This window comes from Piliocolobus tephrosceles, chromosome 2 (assembly GCF_002776525.5).
Source record: "Piliocolobus tephrosceles isolate RC106 chromosome 2, ASM277652v3, whole genome shotgun sequence".
In the NCBI taxonomy this organism is placed as follows: Eukaryota; Metazoa; Chordata; class Mammalia; order Primates; family Cercopithecidae; genus Piliocolobus; species Piliocolobus tephrosceles.
In genome coordinates, this window is record NC_045435.1 from 40530647 (window position 1) to 40557213 (window position 26567).

The window sequence follows — 26567 nt, forward strand, 5'->3', positions numbered from 1 at the left end:
GGTTTCTGTGGTATAAGGAATATCCAACATCAGGCACTTTTTCCTTTTCAGGGATGGCAAAGTGTTGAATTAAAGGCATGTCTTCTCTTCGCTCCTGGCTGGTATGGTAGGAGGAAAAACCAACTTTCCACCCACCATTTCTTAACTTTGTTTTCCATTCTAACCATCTCTCTGGAGTTAGGGCTTCTGGGTTTCTGGAGAGTGATCTTCCCAATAATATCTGCGGAAACTTCAGTGAAACAGCTTTGGAAGGAAATTTTTTTTTTAAATATATTGAAAGCTCCAATATCCCATCCTAATCCAACTCAATACAAGAGACTGTCTTGGGAACAGCTACCCTTTGCTTTAATCCTGGGTCCAAAAATGTTCATATTGAGAATCTGAAGTGTAAAAGAAAAGCAATCATAAAGGTATTCATCTTTCTATCTTTTACTTTCTTACAAGCACATCTGTACCTCCTGCCCCCTTGGGAGAACTTGTAATTTCTTGCTTAAAGACTTCATGTTCTAAAAGATGCTTTCTGGACAGGTCCTGGAACAAAGGAGAAGTTAAGCCTTTAAATCTAGATCTTAACTATCCTTCCAACTGATTTCATAACCTTACGTGAATTTATTTATACTTTTTATTTATTTTGAATGTACTCTCAGGATTTCAGGTGGCAAGTAGTACCAAAACATGTTTTGAAAAACGATCAAAATGCCAGTGGGAAAATAAAAATATTGACATGTAGTGAAAAGTGTATGTAGTGAACATTTTAAAGGCAGGGTAACAAGGTAATAAAGAGGTAAAAGAGAGGGTTTGGGTCATTATTCTTTAGTAATTTGGATTGAGATGTACAAAAATAAATACAGGCTAAGTTGATTAAAGTAGCCAGAGGCACTCCTGCAATCATTCCTCAGCTCCATTTTGCCCCCTGGGAGTGAATATATCCGTGGAGAAATTATGTTAGCAGGTTTGGTGGTTTTGCTGTTGTACTTCTTATTTACTCTCCTGTCATTCTGGGTCTGCTTCAAAACATGCTTAAGGGGGAGGAAACAATCTGAGGGTTTGGAATAAGTTTTATTTGAAAAGATGGCTGTGGCCTGGAAGTCAGGGTTGCTGGTTCAGTGCTGGAATGGGTCAGTTAGCTTCGCTTTGACGTCGTCTATGCCCCTCACATCAGCTGGGGGCATCATAAGGGTGTCTTTGCTTGCATCGATTCTAGACAAATCCAGTTCCACTCCTAAAAAACAATCTAAAACATATGGAGAAAATATCCTTTAAAAAATGTGGGTTTAAGTCACATGCATTAAAATTGATCTGGTTTAAAGGTTACGAGAGAGGAACTTGACACTTAAATTATGGGGCCAAGGGTGATGGCTCACGCCTGTAATCCCAGCACTTTGGGAGGCCGAGGCTGGCAGATCACTTCAACTCAGGAGCTCAAGACCAGCCTGGGCAACATGGTGAAACTCCATCTCTACCAAAAATACAAGCAATTAGCTGGATGTGGTGGTGGGCACCCCTGGTGCCAGCTACTCAGTAGGCTAAGATGGGAGGATCACTAGAGCCCAGGAGGCAGAGGTTGCAGTGAGCTGTGATCACACCACTGCCATCCAGCCTAGATGACAGAGTGAGAACCTGTCTCAGAAAAAAATAAAAAATAAACAAATAGATTGTGGGATTTGCATTCTTTAGCCTTTGTATGTATAAAAATTCCTCTTCCCACCCTAAGGACTGGACAACAACTGGACAACCTGGTGTGCAGGCTAGCACGAGTGTGAGGGCCTCATAAAGTGAGGGAGAGAAAAATCATGATAGAATTCTGCATCCTCTGGTGTAGGCTATAACCGGATTTTAGAAGGGGTCTTATTCCCTTGTCTTGTGGGGGAGGCCCAAAAGCTTGGGGAGAATGCTACATCTAATCTTAGAACTGGAAATCCTGCCAAACCTATGAAAGTTCTGCTTTGAGTCAGATTGTCAGAAGTTATTTTTGAGGGTGTTGAGATTATTCAAATACCAGCTATGTCTCACTGTGGGGATGAGGAACAAACTTTTAGAGAAGCTTCTGAGTGTGAAACTGAGGGTGGTTTCTGTAACGAGAGGTGTGTTTATGCTGACATAAGCCAGGGCAGGGTCTGTGGTTATAGGACCTACAGTGTGGTTTCTTTCCTAAAGGAAGGCATTTGATAGACATGCTCCAAATTCCTCGGGATTACCGAACACTGGAGGAGGCCTGCTACCCTGCATCTGAGGAATCTAAGCATGACTCCTTACCCATATCACTGAGGGCCCAGATGAGCCAGTTACTGTAATCATTAGGATAGCATATAAGCGGCTGCACCAATCTCTTTTTACTCAGTAATAATGGTGCTCGCTTTATAACCTGGAATGAGATCATAGGGTGTGCCCACGTAAAGTGAAACATCCTAAATTTGTTAGTCAGATGTTCAAAACCAGGCCCATAGCTGGATTTCTAGTATATCTTCTTGGACTCCATGGAGACCAAAGTGACCTGTAATGGAACATGATGTTCTGTAATGTTTTTTTCCTGTTGGTTCAGCCTCCTTCTATGAAAGACATTTTATATAAACTAGTTATGATAGAAGAGACATTTCACCAAATACAAGTGTTCATTTTGTGATGGTAAGAATATGGGTGATTTTTTTTCTTATTTTTGATAGTTTCTTACATTTCCAAGTTTTATAAAATTAGGAAGGACAATCAGAAAGAAATGAAAAATATTTTTAGAAGCAAGAATAGTGGTCTCCGAACATTTTTGATTATGTACCTTCTCAATTTTTTTGAACTTGCAACCCCCTACATATAAATGTTTATTGATTTTTAAGTTATAAAAATGTTTGGTTACTGGCTAATAATTTCAAAACTCAACACGCTCTTGGGGAGAGGTTTAGATTTTTCATTAGAAGTTGTGGGTTCCATATTTCAAATAGTCTTCTGGTAATTTCCAATTATTTTTTCCTGGTTTCTTGAGAGATAGGATTAGATTGTCATTGTTGCCTTACCCCATAATGTGACTGACAGAGAATTCAAAGTTCTCTTGTGCTTTCATGATTAGTATTATCTTCAAACTGCAGTTTCTTTGCAGGAACCTCGTTAAACCATGTGTCTTTTTGTGAAGGTTAGTTTAGTTAAAACTAGATAGTAGATACATCTATTTAACTGAACAAATGAAAAAAAGCAATAATTTGAAATGTGTGGAAAGCAGTGAACAAATGAGCTACAGTCAGCCCCACAGAATTGTGACACTCCTACCTTCCCTGAGGAGCGCTCTTTTTCATGCCCTCCACAAAGCCATCTGCCATGTGGTCAGAGTGAGACTCCAGCACCAGTCTACTAATGAAAATCTTGGGAAATTTTATACACTTTGTATTGGCTTGATAAAATATATGTGCATAATATAATATATATACACATATATGCATATTTGTATCAAGATAGTTTTTCTATTATCAATAGATAATTTGGGGCATTTTCTGAGATGGGCATACTCATGTTGGAAAGCCTTAGAAATGGCACCAAGAAAGATAGATATTCTAGACAAGGGACTTTCGGAAAATATGGGCCACCTTTATAGTTTTTCTTTTAAATATCTGTGTAATTGCAAGCAAGGTGTGCTTAAGGCACTTGAAAGTTTATTGAGTAATTAACCTGAGTAGGGGATGATCTACCAATTCTAAATCTGTGGGATTCATGTAAAGCAAACCGGGGCCAGGCTAAGGCTAGGGAGAAACGGCATTCAAGGAAGAAACTTCTGCCTAAAGAAGATAAGCTGATTATAATTTACTGGTGGTCTCAACTCTTCAATTAGTTGCTTGCAGAGGCCCTTAGCATTTTATATTAGAAAGAGACCATTCAGTCAGCCTTTTACCTATATAGAAATTCAGTTCAGTAAACATTTGGTAAGCACCTACTTATGCAGCAAAAGCCATGTTGAACATTGAGGATGTAACAGGGAGACATAGAAACAGAGTCGTCATACAATTTAAGAATTCTATGATAGAGTCTCCTGGTTTGCAGAGAACACTGGAAGGAGCAGATACTTAGCCCAGTCAGGATGTCCATGGAGGGTTTCCCAATGAGGTTACTTCTAAGGGCAGGCAAAAGTTGGTGGCTAGGATTTGGCATCCCTGGAGGATGCCATCCAGCCTCTACCAGAATATCTCCAGAGCCCAGAAAGGGGCTTAGCAGGGAAGGGAGAAGAAAGGCGGGAGCTCACGATCTCACTATTATGTTGAACCAAAATCTCCACCTTTTACACTTCAGTCCTTGTTCCGCTCTCTGGAAAAAAAAAAAGAAAGAAAGAAAAAGAAAAAGGAACTAGTCTGCTCCCTCTTACTTGGGAACCTTAAAAATATTTGAAAATGCTTATCATAGTTTTCCTTTATCTGAAAAACGGTGAGATTGTATGAGTTATTTCTGCAATGCCCCCGACTCTAAATATTTTATTATGATTTCTCCTTAGTGTCAGCCCTCTGTGGTATATATCCCCTATGTTATTCATCTCTTTCTGGATAGGACATGGTCTCTAGCCACTGACTGTCTTGGTCACTGTCTGCTGAAGGGAGCCTGGCTCACATACAGGCTTGGATGTGTCCTCTTCAGAGCACTGGCTCTGGTGCAGCCCAGGAGATAGGTACCTTTTTAATGACTACATCACCTGTCTTGTCTAGGCTTTGCTTTCTTAAAAGCTCCTGGTTGTCATTTCAAAATAAGGGCTTCCAGTACACTGACTTAAAAAAAAACAAAAACAAAAACAAAAAAACCAAAAAACTTAAATGGCAGCTTTATATTTTGTCTCTCAAATTTAGTCTTTCTCTTTTCTTTTCTTTTTTTTTTGCACAGTTCTTCTGCCTGTGAAAATAGATGTAAATTTAACTTATTATTACTATCAATGTTGTAGCTGTTTGAAAAGTTGGGCAGGTAAGACAGGGCTGTCTGGTGCGTCACTACAGGCTCTTCTCTGGGGGACATAGAGCCATTAGTCTGCACAGTCACTGTTAGCTGTGGATCATCTAAGGGCCCATCATCTAGTCCAATTTTGCCACTTTTTCTTCCATAAAGTCCATTCGAGACTGCAAGGCCTTGCTGTTCTCCACGTTTGTAACATGTCACATCCACGAACATAGCAACTATATCAAGAAAGAAGCTAAGATCTATTTAAGGGCATCTTTGTGGACTCTTCCTAATGATCACTATCACATTTTCTGAATGTACCCCCAGAACCTTTGGGAAAAACATGTAGAATTAATACAATGAAGTAAACCTAATCCTCACAAAATATTTATTTCACAGTCTCTTCTAGACTTTTTGACAAATTAATTTTAGGATCACTGGGAGATTTTCCCTACTACGGTCCTTTAAAAAAAAAAAAAAAAGGATTATTCACACAGCTTTAGTATTCTGGTAGGTCACCTGTTTTCAGTAGAACTGTCAAAAATCCCTGCTGGAATGAATGTTCAGATTGCTCTGTAATGGGGTGGATCTGGGGCTGTGGACCTGAGCTCAAGTAACATTATCAAGGTTCAAATGCTGTATGCTCCTTCTTTCTGGTAAGGATGCAGTAGAAGGTGTTCAGCTTACACGGAGGGGAAAACATTCTGACACGCAAGCATAACTAGGTTCTAGAATGAGTGAGCAATATATGTTATAGGAGCTCTTCAACAAAAGAGAGATCTTTTAAAAGGAGAATAGAGTTCCACAAATCTCAAAATGATAAAAGGCAATGGGATGGACAAAATTATAAAAAGGAATGACCAAGATCCCTCCCAACCCTGTTAATTGACAGTTGTGATTATATCAGGGACCTCAGGGTTTTTTTTTTTTTTCGTTTGTTTTTTGAGACAGAGTCTGGCTCTGTCACCAAGGCTGGAGTGCAGTGGCACGATCTCGGCTCACTGCAAGCTCCGCCTCCCGGGTGCACGCCATTCTTCTGCCTCAGACTCCCGAGTAGCTAGGACTACAGGCACCTGCCACCACGCCCGGCTAATTTTTTTGTATTTTTAGTAGAGACGGTGTTTCACTGTGTTAGCCAGAATGGCCTCGATCTCCTGACCTCATGATCTGCCCACTTCGGCCTCCCAAAGTGCTGGGATTACAGTCATGCGCCACCGTGCCTGGCCAAGGACCTCAGTTTTAATCATGATGATAGAGAAGAAAAGAACATGAAATTGGCCATAAAAATTATCCAATTATCCAAATTATTCAACTGGTATAGAAATTAAGTAATTGAACATTGGAACTCATCAATTACAGCATTTTTGCAATATGTTCTCACATTATTTTGCCAAAAATTAAAAACAACTGAGTGGATTTCATTACTTCCAAGTCCCTTTTCTTTTCTGGAAATTTGTTACAATATCCCCAAAGGTCTTTAGCTATTTAAACAAATATTTTAGCTCTTCAGAGAGATTATACATATTACTAAAACAGGGAAATGCTATGATAACTTTAAAATAATCTGCTTTAGAATTCACTAATCTTATCATTTTAAGAATTGATTAACAGAGAGGAACTCAACATTATGTTGGACAAGAGTAAATGACCATGGTACTTTAGCTAGTTTATTCATCGTGGTAACCTGTATTGATACATTATATAGATAAAATAGCTCTTCCCACGCAATGAGATGGTTTCTTCAGCTGCAATATGTCTTTCCCTCTCAGCCAGCATTTGTAGGCCAGTGGAGAGTATTTGTCTTCCACTTTCCTCGTCTTCACAAAAATAATGATGTCATAAAACAGAAAGATGCTCATTTTGCAATTGACAACGCAGGTATGTCAATGGCATCCCATCACAATGTAATACCATGGACCCTCCCTTTCTTCCTAGTGGTAGTTGGAATGAGATTGAATCTCAACATATGCAACATATATAGTGTTGATTAATGTATATAATCACCTTTGCTGAGAGACAGTAATGCTGTGATCAAGTGTGTAGTATTTTGAGTTAGACTGCCTGGGTTTGAAACCTGTTTTACTGCCTTTACTAATGGTTTGGCCTTAGGCAAATTGCTTTGCTTTTTTTTTTTTGAGACAGGGTCTCACTCTGTCACCCAAGCTGGAGTGCAGCAGCCTGATCTCGGCTCACTGCTATCTCTGCCTCCTGGGTTCAAGTGATTCTCCTGGGTTCAGGCCTCCAGAGTAGCTGGGATTACAGGTGTGTGCCACCATGCCCAGCTAATTTTTGTATTTTTAGTAGAGATGGGGTTTCACCATGCTTGCCAGGCTGGTCTCGAACTCCTGACCTCACGTGATCCACCTGCCTCTGCCTCCTAAAGTGTTGGGATTATAGGCGTGAGCCACCACGCCCAGCCGGGCAAGTTGTCCTTGAAGCCTTGGTTTCCTCATTTGAGAAATGCAGATGAGATAGTATTTCCCAGCCTGTTGGGATACTGTAAGGATTTAATAAGTTAACATACAATATTTTTAGCAAAGCTCCTGGCAGTTAATCAGCACTTAATACATTGTAGTCAGCATTGTTATTATTATTCATAATATGTTTTCTTTTATATATATATTTACTTCCAGGTTTTAAGCAATTAAATATCCCTTCTTATTCTTTCTCATTGTTTCTCTTCTGATGTGTTACTGAGTCATATTAGGAGATCCCTGAATGTTTATTCAGGGCACCTGCTGCGGGAGCCAAAGTCATTTGCTCTTGCCTTACAGAGACCCTGCCTGTGTAGGGAACAGATCACACTTCTATCTGCTGCAACTTAAGCCTCAAACCAAATTGCAGATGTGTCTCCTATTCATGACAAAGGCCTCTGGGGCCAGAGAATTCTATATGGGTTAATATTAGCTTTATACTGAGCAATCTGGCCGAGTTGGTTTTAAAAAAATTACTAAACTCTTTAAAAATATACTGTACTCTGCTCACTTCATCAGCACATACACTAAATTGGAGCGATACAGAGATTTGCATGGCCCCTGACGCACAAATATGTGAAGCGTTCCGTAGAAAATTTTTTTTTAAAAAAGAAAAAAATACTGGAGGAAGGCAGTGTGTTTTCTTGCAAGGATAAATTATGCCTGGCATTTATTTAAGGCCACAAACACACAATTTCTTGGTCTGCTCAAAAATATATAATTAATTTAAAAGGCTCATGTGAAGTGAAGAAAACTGAATTATGAGGTTTTGTTTGTTTGTTTTTGTTTTGTTTTGTTTTGTTTTTTAGAAGAAAACAGGAAGGGTAAAACTGGCACATTTCTTAAGTGAGAATAGTAAAAAGAAGGATACGCCCCAAAATCAATTCTTGGGGCAGCCCTATTGATGTAACACCATGGCTAAGAGCATTGGACTTGATCATTAAATGCTCAGCTTTGCCACCACCAGCTCTGAGACCATGGGAAAAACTATATGACTTCTCCGTGCTTTCATTTCCTCCTATAGTGCTATGAGGATTAAATAAAGTTGATCAAACACTTAACACACTGCCTGCCGCATGATAAATGCACAATACAAAGCAAAATGTCTTCTTCAGTCATACTGTCTTCTTCGTCATTATTGCCAACATCAAAACACTGATCTGAAGAAAGAACTACACAGTGAGATTTCCAGTGTTGCAGGTGATAAAAAGTTGAAGTGGGTAGACCATAGGAAGTGGGAATAAAAGGGGGGGCAGGTGAATTTTGATTCAGGCAGATACACATCAAAACATCTGGGGAAGAGGGATTATAGCTTTCTCTACACATAAATACTGGGGAATACCAAGAAAACAGGAGGAACCAATGGAGAGAGCTCTCTGAAAACAGAGCTCAAGGTGACTGCTAAACCAACTCCTATGAAGCAAATTTTCATGGCAGAACACTGGATTTGGTGGATCTCATCTAGCAGGAACAGCTTGGGCTTCTTTGTGAAGTGAGGCTTCTCATTTTCCATTTCCCACTGCCTCTTACCCTTTTTTAAATTTTATTTTGGCTCTGTCTCTGGTTTCCCTTATTGATATCTCAGAGTAGATAATTGTTAGAATAGAAATATTGCCAATGTATCTGTCAAATAAGTCATCATTTCCTAATTCTCCAATTAATTCAGGAGAGTAAGGGAGACAGAGGCCACTAGAGCAAGTGGGGAACTGAGCGGGCCAGGAGCTGAGACGGAGGTAACTGAGTGGAAGGAGAAAGCAAAATAGGTTGACTGAAAGTGGAATGCCCTCTGGGAACCCTGTGTTCCATCTTACATTCACTGGCTTCAGGCCCTAGTTTCTAGCCTGAACAAATTCTCTCCAGATGGAGTTAAATCACTGAATTCACTCGCTGGCACGGGTTTTTCTTTTCAGTCTTGTCTCTCTGTATTAGCAAACTCACCCATGACCCGTGTTATTAGATAAGCCAGAGAAAAATATCTGGGTCTGGGTGTTGTCGTGAAGCTCTTCATGCCAGAGGGTTTACTCTGAAGGATGGTCAGGGCTTAAGCAGATTGGGAGGAAGGACAAGGGCATTTCAGGGCTATTAGACCAGTGAAGAAGGCTGGAGACAGCAGAACTTGCTCTTAGCATCAGCAAGTAAACCATCTGACTGGTTCATAACAAGAGCACAGGGTAAGGCTGGAAAAAAGGTTTGTTTATTAGCAGTAAGGTCAACTTCATGTTTGAAAACAACTATTTTTCTTTTTGAAAAATGGGCCCCTATTGTCTTCCAACCTTATGCCCCAGAAGGAAGATGGGGAGGAAGAACCTAATGAAAAAAACATTCCTAGAGGAAACAGAAAATACTTAGGAAAGAGAATAATTTAAATTCCAGTATACATTAAACACACACAAATCAGACTAGTTGAAAGCTGTGGGCATCAGTGCCTGGGGGAGAGAAGGAAGGGGAGTACAACAGAAAGAGGAGAGAGCCTGTGGACCCAGGGAGGGCAGCCTTAGGAGAAGGCCCTGGAAATTCCCATTCTCCAGGCTTCATAACAGACCTGGGTTCCTCAATTCAATGGTGTCAGGCGATGAGAGTGGAGGAGAGTAAGGAGAGGAGAGGAAAGAATATAGAAACACCAGATATAGAATCCTGGACATATTTCACATTTAGCTTAGATTAGAATTCCCAAGATCCCAGACCTCTGAGATCACTCTCTCAACTAAAGCCCTCTGACCTGACTCTGTTCTCCCTCACCAGGACCGTCGGCACCTTCTACTCCATAGATTCCTGGCTATGGGACTCCTTGGATCTTCCTGCAGCAAATAGATACCTCATAGACTCAGTTTCACAGAAACAAACAGAACCTAAAATTGAAAGAAAAGGCAGGCTCTTCCTTTCATGCTTGTTGTCTTAGTTTTATTCTAATTCCCCTTAGTTTGTAGGCCAGAAAATGGAGTAAAATTGTGGTTTGGGCTATTTTCCATATATTATCCAATAAAGAACTTACATCCAGAATATATTTAGAACTTTTACAAATCTACAATGAAAAAGTAATTAACTCAATTTTTTAAAAAGGGCAAAAGACTTGAAAAGACATCTTACAAAAGTAGATATACAAATGGTCAATAAACATTTGAAAATGTTCTCACCATTATGAATCATCAGGAAAATACAACTTAAAACCATAATGAAATAGCGCTTCACACCTCCTAGCATGGCTAAAATTAAATAGACTGATAATGCCAAATGATGGTGAGGATGTAGAGCAACTGGAACTTGAATACATTGCTACTGGGAATGTAAAATATTACAATCATTTTGAGGAACTCTGATGGTTCCCTTATAAAGTCGAACATACACCTACCCTATGGCCTATATGTAATTCCGCAGGTAATTATGCAAGAGCAATGAAAACCTATGTCCCCAGAAAGGCATCTATAAGAACTTTCACATCAACCTTATTTGTATTAGATAAACACTGGAAACAACCCAAGAATTCATTAGGAGGAGAATGGATAAGCACATTGTGGCCTATCTATACAATGGTACTCTATTCAGCTGTAGCAAGGAATGAACTACGCATGCACACAGCCACATGGATGAATCTTGATACAGCATGTTGTGAAAAAACCAAATGTTAAAAAAGTATATTCTGTATGATTTCATTCATATGAAATTCAAGAATAGGCAAAACTACATCTATGATGATAGAAATCAGAAATTGGTACCTAGTTGTGGGTTGGGGAGGGGAGGAATGGATTGAAAGGGGGCACAAGTAGGTTCTCTAGAGTGATGGAAAGGCTCTATAGTTTAATTTTGGCGATGACTACATGGGTGTATAAAATTGTCAAGACTCAGAACTGAATGCTTAAAATATGTGTATTTTGTATGTAAATTATACATCAGTTTTTAAAATACAGTAACGAAAAAAGATATTTACAGGCCTAGTTCTATAAAAACTGTAAAAGCCTATTTATGTTTTAAATTATGCTTTTTTTTTCTTTCTTTCTTTCTTTTTTTTTTTTTTTAAAGAAACAGGGTCTCTATCACCCAAGCTGGAGTGCAGTGGCATAATAATCGCTCACTGCAACCTTGAACTCCTGGGCTTAAGTGATTCTCCTGCCTCAGTCTCCCAAGTTGCAAGGACAACAGGTGCATGCCACCATGCCTGGCTAATTTATTATTATTTGTTTTGGAGAGACAGGGTCTCACTGCATTGACCAGGCTGGTCTTGAACTCCTGGCCTCAAGTGATCCTCCCACCTTGGCCTCCCAAAGCACTGGGATTATAGGCACAAGCCACTGCACCCAGGCTAAATTATCTTTTTAAAAATAATCTCTTTTAGTCTCATGAGTCTAACCCCATTCTTGAGTTAGACAATGAAGTACTTTTCAAAGTTGGGGCTACAACAAAAACCTACGTTGCCTGTCAACCCACTGGTTCCCGGATCCCCCAAGGATGCCCCGCAATAAGTAATGCTGGGTTTTCCTGCTGAGCTCAGCAGTTCTCTCAATTGACCTGAAAAGATATGGGGTGTGAAGTGAGAACCTAGGGCAGCAAGGGTGATATTTTCAATGTCCCCATTTCTGCTTCAAAGAGAGCAAGTACAATTTAACCTGTTTCTGTTTTGCTTGAAGAAGGGTCTTGCTGTTAGACAAAAATGAAATCCTGTGACCCAGACAGCAGCCCCTTGTGAGGGGCTGCTGGGCTTTCCCATCCCAGCACGTGTGCCCCAGCATGGGATATAAGAGCACCGCTCCCACTTGCCTCAGTCCATCGTCTGTCTCCCTGTGTCACTGATGCTCCTGGAGCAGCAGTTTTTTATAACTTGGAAGCTTATGCCATGTGGGAGCTGGTGTGAGACCCAGCATCATGAAAACCACTCAACTAAGGCTCTGGGATATATGCTTAGATGGCCTGGACCATCCTGGGAATGTGTGACCTGGAGTGACACTTTCCTGAGAAAAGAGGATGACAGTACACATGCTGTCACCTTCACAGGGGTGTCATGGAGGTAGCACGAGATAGCAGATCTGAAAACCACATTTACAGACTTTTAATTTTGATTCACACAGGTGGAGTTATCTAGTTCAGTCTTCTGAGTTCCTAGTCTGTGGATGATTGCAGAGATTGTAAAGGAAGTATAGGATTTAGTCCCCATTAGCAGAAAACTGAGAGTAGACCTGGTGAAGTCATGTGAGTTAAGGTGTAGAGAAATGAACAATTAGCAAGTTGCTATTAGGGCAATATTTCCATTCATTGCATGCTTTAGTATTCATTAGAATCATGAATGCCTTTCAATTGATTAAATCTGCTTGAATTTCTGGAGGTATGCTACACGTTTATATTTTGTTTAGTGTTTAGTCACTATTTTTAGGTGTCAACCTTTGTAATAGAAGGACAGGATGTTGCACAATACAACATGGGAACCAGAGTAGGACCCCTGGGTTTGATGGACACTGCTCTTTAACTGATTGTGTAACTTTGGGCCATTCACCAGGCTTTTCTAGCCCTCTGTTTCTATTTCTGAAATAAACTCACTACTTAATTTCTGAGAACCTCTTTAGTTATGAAAATTGTTACAGCAACCACGGTGGGATGGTAGACAAAGTCTTTGCAGTTAGTAGAAGAACTGTATCTGTCTCTGGCAGGTTAAATCACCCATCTGTCTGTGTGAGGGTCAACTTCCTCTTCTAGAAGATGGACCTGGAGATCTCCATCATGCCTGCCTCACTGGGTTATTGTGAGGATTGAACAGCAAGGAGTATGCAAAAACTCTATAAGCCATAATTCATAATATAAATGTTTGCTGCTGTTCCTTTTCTGTTGCTATAGGCATTGAAAAACCTAGAGAGCACTCTTGGAACCATGTATACAAGAGTGCATGGCAATGTTGCTTAAATAGTCTAAGGGTTGAAGAATTCCAAAGCAGAGACTTATCTGAGGGGTGGATTCATGAAGAAGGCTTGGAATTGTAAGTCTTAACCTAACAGTCTCTCGTGGACCTGGTGAGCCTGTGCTGACGACAGTGGTTCCCTCACAGGTGACAGCAGAGCTAGACGCCTGGAATGAAGACTTGCTTCGGCAGATGAATGACTTCAACACAGAAGACCTAACCCTGGCAGAACAGCGGCTGCAGCGCCACACAGAACGGAAGTTAGCCATGAACAACATGACTTTTGAGGTCATCCAGCAGGGACAGGATCTGCACCAGTACATCATGGAGGTCCAGGCATCAGGTGGGTGACCTCGCTCATTCTTCTGGCAGGGGAGATGATGAAAACAAGCATACCAGCTAGCCTACAAGGGGCACTGCTACATCGTTTATTCATTTTATTCCTACAAATACAAAGAATAGAGACTTTTACCCACATTAAAAAAAAAAAAAGAAAAAGAAAAAGAAAGGAAACGAGACCAGGTGTGGTGGCTCATGCCTGTAATCCCAGCATTTTGGAAGGCTGAGGTGGGTGGATCATTTGAGGTCAGGAGTTCGAGAGCAGCCTGGCCAACATGGTGAAACCCCATGTCTACTAAAAATACAAAAATTATCCAGGTGTGGTGGTGGACGCCTGTAATCCCAGCGACTCGGGAGGCTGAGGCAGGAGAATCTCTTCAACCTGGGAGATGGAGGCTGCAGTGAGCAGAGACCATGCCACTGCACTCCAGCCTGTGCAGGAGTCAGATGAAAAAAAAAAAAAAAGAAAAGAAACGGAAGCCATGAGAGCTGAAATAGTGTCCAAGGTTACCCAGTTAGGCTGTGCTCAAGTTGAGAATAGGGCCAGGGTCTCCTGGTCTGCAGAGAGAGTGAGAGAACTGATGATGGCAATCAGCACAGGTTCCTTTAAAAAATGGTAGCCTGGAAAAACAAACCAGAAGCAGTCAGACATTCATATGGATTGTATTCACATGTGTAGCGGTTTCCTCTTCTGCTCCTGACCCTTGCTGCCAGCATGCATTCTCTAGCCCTATCCTCTACTCCTAAGCTATCTCCTTGTCTCCTGTTCCTGCTTCTTAGTCTCCTCAATTTTTAATCAGTGGTCTTTGGGTGAGTATAAGTACTGATAAACATTTATGACAAGATCATGTAATTTTGTAACTTCTCAGAAAAACATGGCTGAGTTACTCAGATTTAACTTCTTTTCCTGCTCAAGATTTATTCAAAATTTATCTAACAAGTGAGTGAGTCCTTACTATTATACTTCCCACTCCCCAAGTCAGTGTTTGATGTTAGAATGAGAGAGCGCCATGATGATCCACTGGTCCAGAAGAAAAGAAGTCACATGGCTGGTCACATCCCAGGGGAATGCTAGAGCCCGTAACTCTACCTCCCAACCCACTCCACTGCCCTCCTACCCAGGTCCTTGTTGGCTCACTCTCCAGCACGAGGTAGACAGTGGACTAAGGCCATCAACTATAAAACGCAGTTGGGCCATGTCCCTGCTTATCCTGAAGGATATGGAAATCCTGAGATGTCGGGGGGACCTTAGCAGTCATACTGAACTTTAAAGTACTGTGTTTCTTTTGATGACCTGAAAGAGTAAAGACCAGCATTCAAAGGGACTTTACTCCTGACCAGAGGAGAGACAGTGTAGTAAATTCTGTTCACTTTTGTCAACATAGTCTGTCCTTGAATTTTCATCTGTGCTGTGAACAGACTGCATCTGAGACCCAGGCCTGTTCACAGGTGTGCAGCTAGTGCTCTGTGTAGTCCCAGGAAGGGCTACTCACCTTGCAGTCTGGGGACATTTTTTAAATGACACTGCCCAGGCCCCATGCCCTGATATTCTGATTTAACTACCTCTAAATGGAACTTGGGCAACAGCGAAAAGCTCCTCAGATTATTCAGCTGTGTGGCCAGGGCCAAGAACCACTGCTTTTAATCGTGATAATGAAGCCACAACAGCTGACATCTCCGGAATGACCTAGGATAGCGGCTCTCAAAATGTGATCCCCATATCAGCAGCATTAGCATCACCTGAGGATATGTTTGAAATGCGAGTCCAAGGGCCCATAACTGAACCCATTACATCAGAATCTCATAACATAAATGTTTGCTGTGGTTCCTTTGCTGTTGCTATAGGCATTGAAACAGCGCATACTCTTAAAGCCCTATACACAAGAGTACGTGGCAATGTTGCTTAAATAGTCTAAGGGTCAAAGAATTCCAAAGCAGAGACTGATCTGAGGGGTGGATTCATGAATAAGGCAGTGTTGCTTAAATAGTCTATGGGTGAGCAGAGTGTGGCCCAGCAATCTGTGGTTCAATTAGCCCTCCAGGTGATTTTGTGCACCGCTGACCTAGTATGTTGCTACTCAGTGTGGGCCCTGGGCCCGGCAGCACCAGCATCACTTGGGAGCAGATTAGGAATGCAAAATTGCTGGCCTTATCGCAGACTTGTGAATCTGAAAGTATATGTTAATGAAATCTCCAGGTAAATGGTGTGTACATTAAAAATTGGAAGTCAGTGTTCTAGGACATGGACTGTACCTTATTAGGGAAGTCGGGGAAACCATAATCCTTTCTCTGTGATTGGGAATCTTACCTGGACTCAGCATTTAGCCCCATGACCTGCCCTCATGGTACTCACTGTAGCTATCTATGTAGCTACGACTGGGAACCATAAGAGAATGCAGACACAGCATCTAGCAGAGAGACGGGCAGAGAAGCTATGCAGGGATGCTCACCCTTCATCTCTCATGGTGGATGTGTCCAGCAGGAAAAGGAGCCTTGTCTGCCTGGACACCTGCAGCACTTACTACCAGGGTGCTGACGTGACCCTGGGCAAGCCAACCTCTGTCCCAAGAGCCAAGTATCCATAGTAACAGAAAGACTACTGGGAGCTGGAAGTCCCTGAGGACTGCTTATGGCTGAGGTGGGCTGTGCTTGGCGTCCACCTAAACCATGAGGGCTGAGTGGGTGAAAACACCCCAGGCAGATGGGCTGCCCACCCTCACAATATCCTGTCCTAGAAATGAGCTTTGTCAAAAGAGGTTTGATTAGCCTCTTCAGCGCCTCTTACTGAGGCTGGCTGTTCTCCTGCTCCTACCACAGCTAGCTGTTCAGTCTGGCGTACACCATGAGGCTTTCAAGAGAATGAATCCAGGGGTTTTAGGAATGCTCACTCCCTGTCTGGCTGAATGCCTGGTTCTGCAGGGGAGGCATCTAACTTACCTCTGGGCTTAGGGAAACGGAGGGTAGATTCACACCAGAGCTGGAGGGCGGGGATGGAGTAAGAGGTGAGCCCAGGTGGGCCTTGACCCCCAATGGCTGAGGAATGTAAGACTTCAGAGACACAGGACTGAGGCAATAAATGGCTTGGGGAGTTACAGTCCAAATGGACTGTATTTGGACTAAAGGTAAAATAAACTGTGATCTTAGAAAAAGGACAATTAGCAATATTAACACTTTTGTTGGTCTTTAGTTCATGCTGAATAAGGGCTTATGCTTTGATTTTGTAGTAGCAAATGGAACTAGGGAATTTGTATATGCTTCTTTTCAAGTGTGAAGTTTCTAATATTGAGCCAGGCTCTGCTAAATCGCTCTGGTGTACCCACAACTCTAACCAAAGCAAAAGCCTTTGCTTAACATCAGGCTCAGGAATAAATAGGAACAATTTCTTAATTTGCTCATTGTTCTTTCCTCACTGTGGAATCATCTATTTGAGCCTCAAGTTGGGAGGTGGTGGGTTTTGCTGAAAGAAGTTGGGGGAAACATGCTGGCTGAATTCAAGGTCCAGTTCCACCACCAACTAGCAGTCTGATTTTGGAAGTCCCTTTTCTCTTTAGACTTTAGTTTCTTCTTCTGTCTAATGTGGCAGGCCTTGGTTCCTAAGGTTCCCTCCAATTCTCACTTTCCGTAATTCAGCCTAACTGCCCTCATTGGCCAGGCCATACTTCTTCTCTCCCATGAAATCTGACCATGCGACTGTTACACTTGACTCGAGGAGTAAGACAAGAGCAACATACCCTATGGATATGTTGCTTTTGTGATTTACTCAAAACATCAACTTCTCTCTTTATACAATGTTTGTAAATGAGAAATCTCTGGAGTCTGTTGCCATGATACTTAAAATTTACTTTGCCTGAGAAGAACCCAACCCCAATGTTTAATAATAAATAAATTCTTAAAATAAATTAAGTTTTGTGAGGCTCACTCTTCTCCTTGAGCGTAAAGGCTAGAATACAAAATCAAGAGGAAACCCTGGGTTGAAATCCCGGCCGCACCTCTTAGGACCTGAGTGTCCTTGTACGTGTTCACCTGTCTCTCTAAACCTTGCCTTCCTCTGAAAAGTAGTGATCTTCAGAATCCTTACCACATAGGGTCATGTGAGGATGAAGTGGGATAACACGGGAGGATGGAAAGGGTTCAGTGAAGCTTGGCGAGTAGTATATGTTGTACTCCTAGCACATGCTACATTCTGTTGAAGTTATTTGTGTTCCTGTAGTCAGCAGCATGAAGGAACAAATTATTTCTTCCCTCTTTCCATTTCCAGCATCTAGCAGAGCCAGTGTCTTGTGCCTAGCAAGTTCTTAATAGTAATGTTGCTGAATTAATCAAGAATGAACATCAATGTGGGTGGAACAGATGTTTTTTTCTTTCAAAAAGGAAAGAAAAAAAATCTGGGTTTTTAAATTATTATTATTATTATTTTCAACATGAAAGCTACTCTGGGGTTAATAGGAATGTGGATCTGAGGGGCTGAGAGGAGGGGAAGAAAAAACCTTGACATAAAACAATGGTTCTTAGCCTGGCTGTAGATTGAGAATCACCTGAGAACTTCTTAAAAATACCAATGTCTGGGCCCCATCCCTCAGGGACTCTTAGTTAATTGGTCTGGTGTGGGCCCAGATTTTTTTTAACTTCCCAGGTGATTTTAAGGTACAACCAGTATTGAGAACACTGATGTAAAAACCTCATTAAAGGACTTTGTGATTTCTGAACTGAGTGTTAGGTAGACGGAGTGACACAGAAAGAGGAATGGACAGGGGAGGAGAAAAGAGAAAAGAAGATGTTCTGTATCTGAGGCAGATACCGATATTTAAAGAACATAGTTTTTAAAAACGTGTTACAAGTATGGGCCGCATAGCCAGAAATATCTGAATCTTACTCTAGACCATGGTCACCTCTCTCCTTGAGGAAATTAAAGTGGTACCCTCACCTGGTAACAAACGAAAGCAAACTAATGCTTATCGTTGTTAGCTGTGGCTTTTAGCCCTAAACAAACACCAATGCAGAGCATTCGCTGAGTGTAGCAGAAGGAATATGTCTGTTTCCCCAGGTTTCTGGCCATTGTACCGTCTTATCCAGTGGTTCATAATCTTGGTTGCATGTTGGAATCACGCCTGGAGCTTTAAGACTTACTAATGGCTGGGTCCCGACCACAGAGATTCTGAGGTTATTGGTCTGGGGTGTGGTTAGGACATGGTGATTTAAAAAAAAATTCTCCAGCGATACTTGGGAGGCTGAGGCAGGAGAATCGCTTGAACCCAGGAGGCAGAGGTTGCAGTGAGCCGAGATCGCGCCACTGCACTCCAGCTTGGGCGACGCAGCAAAACTCAGTCTAAAAGAAAAAAAAAAAATTATCTGCTGAATCTGATGTGAGCCAGGGTTGAGAGAAGCAGTCTAACAGCATTAAAGCCACCATAGTTTCCAATGATACACATTAGGTGAGTACATAAACACCTGTCAGTAAGATTTTGTATTTACATTTTGTACAAGCCATTCAATAGTTCCATCAGCAATCAAAAGTGTATTCATTATAATTTCTCTGAGGGAGAGGAAAAAAGGAGGAAATGAATATTTTAAGCCTACTAGATGCCAAGCACTGTATACATTGTATCTCACTTAGTTCTCACAACATCCCTGAGAAGGCCTCCTTATGATTCCCATTTTACAGACAAGGAAACCCGGGCTCAGAGAGGGTGAGAAGCTCAGAGTCTCTCCATTCATAGCAAACAGAGCAAACCTAAGCCGGTTCTTCCCCCAAGCTCTTAGGTACTTTCCACCACAGCATATGACCTCAGTTCTCTGAAGAGGCTCGTTTGTTCATTGATTAGGTATTTATTGGATGATATAAATGAAGCATTGTGCTAGGGCCTGAAGAGGCAGAGATGGGTAAGACTGACATGGCCCTGGCATCAGGAAGCCTGCATTCCTGGGACAACGTGGATAGGTTAATAAGGAACCAACCTGAATAGAAGTGTTCTGATTGGGGTATGGACACAGGAAATTGTGGGGGCAAATCAGAAAGAAGTCTCAATAGAACTTTTTAAAAAGAGCCTGACAAATGATTTCCTCACAAATGTATTCCACTACTTGATGGAAAGAGGAAACATGTCTTTTCACATTTCTGAGAGCCCCTAAGAAAAACAGATATATCATTAGATTGAGAGCAGTAATGTCAACACAAGCAAACGCTGCCTGCTGCTGATTGACAGATATTTACCATTTGATGGGCTTTAACTGGTACTCGTGTCAGTGTGTTTGGGGGCAGTAGGAGTGGGGGTAATTTCTATTCTTCTAGGTGTGGCTGGAATAAATCTTCATGTTCCTCCCATTTACTCCATCCACCACATGATGTGTTCCTGAGGAGAGCAGAGGTGCAATAAGGATTGTCTTCATCCATTTTATTTCCTGTGTTTATCTCACATAAGACAACCTCAAATGAGATGGATGAAAATGCAGGGACTGAGTCTCAGGACTTGCTGGGAGACTGCTCTGTTTGATGTCCTAAGCAGGTGGCTGTCCTCTTTGACAGATAACATGTGGTGTGGCAGAGTTGAGCCATGAGGCTCACATAGAAAGACATTTTCCCAAGCCCAGCATCCTGAACACCAGAGACACATGCAGAATGAATATGAGCTACAACAAACCTGCATCGAGACTGGAAGTGAGAAAGAGCGTCTGCTTCTGCAGATGGATCTTTTTTTTTTTTTTTTTTTTTTTTTTTTTTTTTTTTGAGGCGGAGTCTCGCTCTGTGGCCCAGGCTGGAGTGCAGTGGCCAGATCTCAGCTCACTGCAAGCTCCGCCTCCTGGGTTTACGCCATTCTCCTGCCTCAGCCTCCCGAGTAGCTGGGACTACAGGCGCCCGCCACCTCGCCCGGCTAGTTTTTTGTATTTTTTAGTAGAGACAGGGTTTCACAGGGTTAGCCAGGATGGTCTCGATCTCCTGACCTCGTGATCCACCCGTCTCGGCCTCCCAAAGTGCTGAGATTACAGGCTTGAGCCACCGTGCCCGGCCCTGCAGATGGATCTTAAATTGCATTTCCAGAAAGTAAAGATAAAAGTCAGGGATCATCCCACTATGCCAAGCACTGCAGAGGTAGAAATTTTTGTGTTCTTACTTTTTATTTCAGTCAAGGAGATGCTCTACCTCATCCCCTTGGTAACTGAAAATAGTAACTAGAAGGAGTTGGCTGCCAAAAGAACAAGCCGTTCTTTTCTCTGTCTCCCACAGATATTTCAGGAGCTGGGACTTGGAATTATGAAACAGACACAAAAAAAATAAACATGAAAAGATACTGAAATTATTACCATGTAATACCAGAAAAAAAAATGTTCCCACTTTCCCATATTGTCCTTATATAAAACACTATTTTTGCCTCCAGAGATAAATTTCCCTTAGCATGTACAGACTTTCCTTATACTCCCCCGACTATATGTTGCAGGTGTGTTGGTGGTGACAGTGATGGATTTCTGATGGTGTGAGTAGAGTGATGGGGAAATCTCTCAAATGGTATTTATTTTTTAGATAGCCATATGTTGAGGGGCAGGTTCCTTTGGGTTTGATCCCCATGGAAGTACACTACCTTTTGGTGACTTATCTGCAGGGCTTTTAAGTCTGAACCCCATCATTGGTTGAGATCCTGTCCTTCAGCATCACAGACAAAGTGTCAGCATCAGGACCAAAGCTGCACTGGGTCTAGATTGTTGGATGAAGAGCCAGGGAAAGGACTTGGACAGAACTAAGAAGCTGCAGAGCCAGGTGGACTCAGGGATCAGAATAAGCAAGCAGTCCAGAGTTAGGATTTTCCTAGAGCTAATGATCTGAACAAGGCCAAATAAGAAATATGTAGACAATCCAAATCAAGAAACAACATGAGCCACAACTTGCAACAAGTCGGAGACATTTAGAAACTAAGAGGGCATGAATGTGAGAAGGCAGAAAGTTAAAAGTTTAAAGTAAGAGTCAGGAGTCAGGAAAGCCACAGGACTAAGCAGCAGTGGTCTGTATTTTTTGTGTATCAGGTATACACAGTAATATGTATATATGAGAGATATTTTACATGCATCATCCCATTTAATCCCACAAGTTTAGGAGGTAGGTAGCTTATGAAGTAGGTGGGTATATAAATTCATATTTTACATATGAGCAAAATTAGGCTTCTGAGAGTCTAGATAACTTGCTCAAGGTGAGGATTCCAACTCAGGACTATTCCAAAGCTAGTACACTTTCATGTAGTCTTTGAGAGCCAAGTAAGGAATCAAATTCAAGTTACTAGTGAAGAGAAGGACTTTGATTACTAAGACAGTTCCTTTGCTTTCTCTCTGAGTTCATTAATTTCTGAGGCAGAAATGTATTTGATGAAGGCCACCTAGGCCTGCTGATGATAATGTATAAATAGGAGAACTGGCATGGTGAAGAGAGGAAGTGTGTGTGTGCACCTGTGCTCATGAATTGGGAAAAGTATATAGGAAAAGTAAGACAAGGAGGTAAACAAGGAATGTGGCCACAGCTTCTGGCTGGCATATATTGACTCAAGGTTCCCATTACAGGTCAGATCGTTGACAGTTTATTAATGTTGGATGGTTTATACATAAACCTTGAGAACACTTGTCAGTGACTGGCTGGGTTTACTAATTGTAAATCAGCAGAAAAACACTGAGCAAACTCTCCTTGTGTGGGCACAACTTTAACATGAAGCTTTTTCTAAATGGATAAGCACTCGTTATCCCTGTGGTATATTGCTGGGTTGTATTTATTAGGTGTGTTTGCCTGAATTTTATAAATAATATATGACAGCTAGTTTATATTTCTAACAGTTTCTGTTTTTAGAGAACCTAAGTAGTTGGCTAATAAAATCACCACTGTCCATGTGCAACCCTTGCGGGGAATTTAAAATGAATTTTTAAAAATCACTATTGTGTAGCTACTCTCATTGGAGTGAACTTACCATCTAATGATAAATTATATCTGACCAGCTAAAAGAAAAAGTGTGTCGTTGGCAGAAGTACTGGGACAGTCTTTTGGTTTGGTTTTTGATTTTGCAATATGATTTAGAGGCTTGTTTGTGAATATTCTGGGTGTTGGCAAATCCCCCAGCAGGAATTGCTGGGTGCTGTCGTGTCTAGGGATGGACCTCTATATAACTCTAATTCCTGTTGATAATAAGGAACTGATCATCCGTTGAATTCTCAGGCAAAGGATCAGTTGATACAAAAGAGATGGCATAATTTTGGCATCCCAGACATGGATGCATTGTGGTGCTCAGTTTCACAGAGGAATGTTTAGAGTTTGGGAGGATGTGAATAATGACTGTTTCCAAATTCCAGTTTTCTTATGCATATGGAAGGGAATGTAACCTTCACAGTACTAGCTGATTTTTAATTGTTTCCATTTTTTAAAATCAGGAATTGAGTTGATCTGTGAAAAAGACATTGATCTGGCAGCCCAGGTGCAAGAGTTATTGGAATTTCTCCATGAGAAGCAGCATGAATTGGAGCTCAATGCGGAGCAGACTCATAAGCGGCTAGAGCAGTGCCTCCAATTACGGCACCTCCAGGCTGAAGTCAAACAGGTAAGCCCGGCCCCTTCTTCCTTCAGCCTGGGTTTCTCAGCCAGCCGAGCCTGACCTGGGACCTGCTCCTGATACGAGGTAAGGCATACAGAGCCACAGGTGCCCCTTTAAGTAACTGGCACTTCAAAAATAGGTAAGTTAAGGACTACTTCTATTAGTTTCTGAAAACTTGGCTGCAGTAACAAATAGACCCAATGATACAGTGGCTCAAACAACAAATGCTTGATTTCTTGCTTACATGACAATCCATTCCAGATTTGTCTTCAGTCACTGAATCTGTTCTTTCTTTCTATCCTCAATCCTGTCAAGCAGTCCATGGGAAATATACAAATCCTTTATCAATAAACATATTTAGGATATAGAGTCAGGTTAATTAATTTGGGGCACTCATGTGCCTGACACATAGTTAATATTCAGTAACTAGTAGCAATTACCATCACTATTTCCAAAGTGTGTATGGTTATTATAGGAAAATTTTCTTGCCATATTAAAGTTGATTTTAAAAAGGAAAAAGCTTATCTGCATGAAGCATTATGCTAGGTGTTTTATGCTTAATCTTTAGGAACCTGTGGGAACATACACACAATGACCAATGTCACATTTTTAAAATAGTACAGGCCAGGCATGGTGGTTCATGCCTGTAGTCCCAATACTTTGGGAGGCGAGGCAAGAGAGTCACTTGAGGCCAGCAGTTTAAGACCAACCTGGACAACATGGTGAGACTGCACAAAAAATGTTCCATATTAGCTGAATGTGGTGGCACATGCCTGTGGTCCCAGCTAATTGGGAGGCTAAGGAAGAAGGATCGCTTGAGTCCGGGAATTTGAAGCTGCAGTGAGCTGTGGTCACGTCACTGCACCCCAGCCTGGATGACAGTGCAAGACCCTGTTTCCAAAACATAAAAATCACAAAAAGTACATATATTAAGAACAGACTAAGTGGTAATTGTTTTAATTAGCTATTTGTACAAAGGTAGGGGTGAAGAAGTAAAAGTGTGATGATAGTTCCATTTTGTTGAGTGCTGTGGGCGTGTTACACACATCTTCATCCATCCTCACAACCATTCTCTGAAGTAGACTTTATTCCCATTTTATAGATGAGGCTACTGAAGCTTAAGAGGTCAGCAGACCACAATCACCCTGAGGAGAGAGAGCATATCACCACTCTCCACAGGTCCCGGAGGGGTTCCCAGCAGGGCAGGTACCACATCACTCCTGTGGTTGCCCCTTTCTGCCCCTGTTCTACCCAAATCATCCTAAGCAAAAAGCATCTTTTAAACACATTTTTTCTTGTCTATAGTGGCTGCTGGAGCTTTTACCTTTTTTCTTCAGAAAACCATAGCTCAGCATGCTGGAACTTTTAGAATTAAGCCTTTTGATTTAGTATGAGGGCCAAAAACATCTTATTTTGTTTAATTGTTGCTTGATTCCTTATATTAAAGGTATTCCTTCCTCTAATGCCTCTTAGTTATTATATTGTTATTTATTATAAGTCTATCTTCTGCACTCCCCATCTCTTCCAATCAGTGCTGAGCTCTAGCCCACACACTCCATGCTAAAGATCTGTATTCTGTGCAGATTACGTTCCTGAGCCCCAAGCAAGGCAGGGTTACAGTGCTGCCCTCCAGGTTGTTTCTGCTTAATGACACTGGGATCAAACCTGAGTCTCCAGAGAGACATGTTATTTATAAGGACTTGATGGAAATCCTAGCAGGCCCAGAACAATAATGAGTATGCAAATTCTGGGACTTAGTAGTTAAGACTGGATTTTCTTTTCATATGAGAAATCCTTTCTCATTTATAATGTCATTTTAAGAGAACATACCCATGGGGAGAAGTGGTGTTGTGCTTACTTTTCAAATGAGGAAACTGAGGTACCATAGGGTTAGTGCTCCCCAAGCCCTCTTGACTAGTCAGCTGAAACTTCAGCCCGGGCCTCCTAAATCCAAGGTCCTACTGTTTGCCTCTGCTGGCCCCTACTCTTGCCATGTGGTCCCAGGAGAAATAGAAGCCCTCCAACGTAGGTAAAGTGAAATGAGCCAGGCACAGAAATACTACACGCATGTGGGAGCTAAAAAAGTTGATCTCATGGAAGTGGAGAGTAGAGTAGTGGCTATCAGAGGTAGAGAAGGGTAGAGGGGAGGGGATGATAAGGAGAGGTTAGTTAATGGGGACAAAATTACAGTTAGAAGGAATACATTCTAGTGTGGTGTAGTACAGTAGGGTGACTATAGTTAACAACAATTTATTGTATATTTCAAAATAGCTGAAAGAAAGAAATTTGAATGTTTCCAACACAAACAAATGAGGTGATGGTTATCCCAGTTACAGCGTGCACTACACATGGTATATCTGCATCAAAATATCACAGGTATCCCATAAATATGTACAATTATGTTTATCAATTCAAAATTTAACATAAGAATCCTTCTAGCTGAATGGTCTTAGGTTTTTGTGACCTCAGCAGTACCATGTATGAGAGGACAAGAGCAGGCATAGCCTAAGCTTGATGGAGAGGGTGGCACCTGTCTGAGGTCAGCAAGGCTCCAGCAGGTCATCGAAGTCCTCTGCTGCACCTACTTGGTTATTTCCATCAGTGGAAGGTGGCAGGAATGACCATCTGAACAAAACATAACAGGAAAATCATTCCTGTTTGACTTTGAAATGAAATATATAAATTTGCTCTTGTTCCTGGTTTTTAATTTATTTTTCTCCAGCCTCAGTGGTAGATTCAGCTCCCTAATTCTCTTTTCCTTGGCTGATATTAAAATAGAAATATATTCATTCTCCAACTACACATCCTATATAGGAGGAGACTGGGCTGATGATAAGTATTTTGTTAAATAGGGAAGTAGACTGTCTATATATAAATAATCCAGGGTGGACTAATATTTATATACATTCCCATTTATAATATCATGAGTGAGGAGACAAAAAAGGAATTCTTCTGTGGGGGTGGGGAGATTCCTTATTTCTACCATGACAAAAATGACACACCGTGGGATTGTCGTTCAAGACTGTACAAAATTGCTCAAACCAGAGTCTCAGGAAATCTACCAAGCCCTTTGCAAAGGGCATTGGTCCTCGAGGTGCCAAGGGACTGCTGCTTGGTTAAGCCACCATGCCTCATTAGACAGGCTTGTTTTCCTTGTAAGTGTAGGCTCTTTCCTTAGGGAGCCCTCTGATCCAGTTTCAGAGAAGGCATTTGTATTTGATGGAAATTGGTGGAGCAGGAAATATTGATTTGGAAGCTGTTGACTCTTGGAAAAAGGGAGTTAATTTAGATGTCGGCATTGATCAGTGAGGCTAAATTTAGACAGTAGCTTGAGAGTCTCTTTTGAATATCGTCTCAAAAAAGAAAGAAAAAGGACACTTTAATTGAAATGCCACTAATGGGGGCAGAAAGGGAGAGGAC

The 26567-nt window shown here is 41.5% G+C and overlaps 1 protein-coding gene across 10 annotated transcripts in view; it reads left to right on the top strand.

Annotated features, from left to right (window-relative positions):
* The window catches only part of KALRN (kalirin RhoGEF kinase), a 645945-nt gene that overhangs the window by 320329 nt on the left and 299049 nt on the right, over window positions 1-26567 (top strand). For all 10 annotated transcript variants that reach the window (XM_023214983.2, XM_023214975.2, XM_023215000.2 and 7 more), the window contains exons 14-15: window positions 13399-13594; window positions 22987-23153. In XM_023214983.2, coding sequence (XP_023070751.2) covers window positions 13399-13594; window positions 22987-23153 — 363 coding nt within the window. The remainder of the gene's footprint in view (window positions 1-13398; window positions 13595-22986; window positions 23154-26567) is intronic.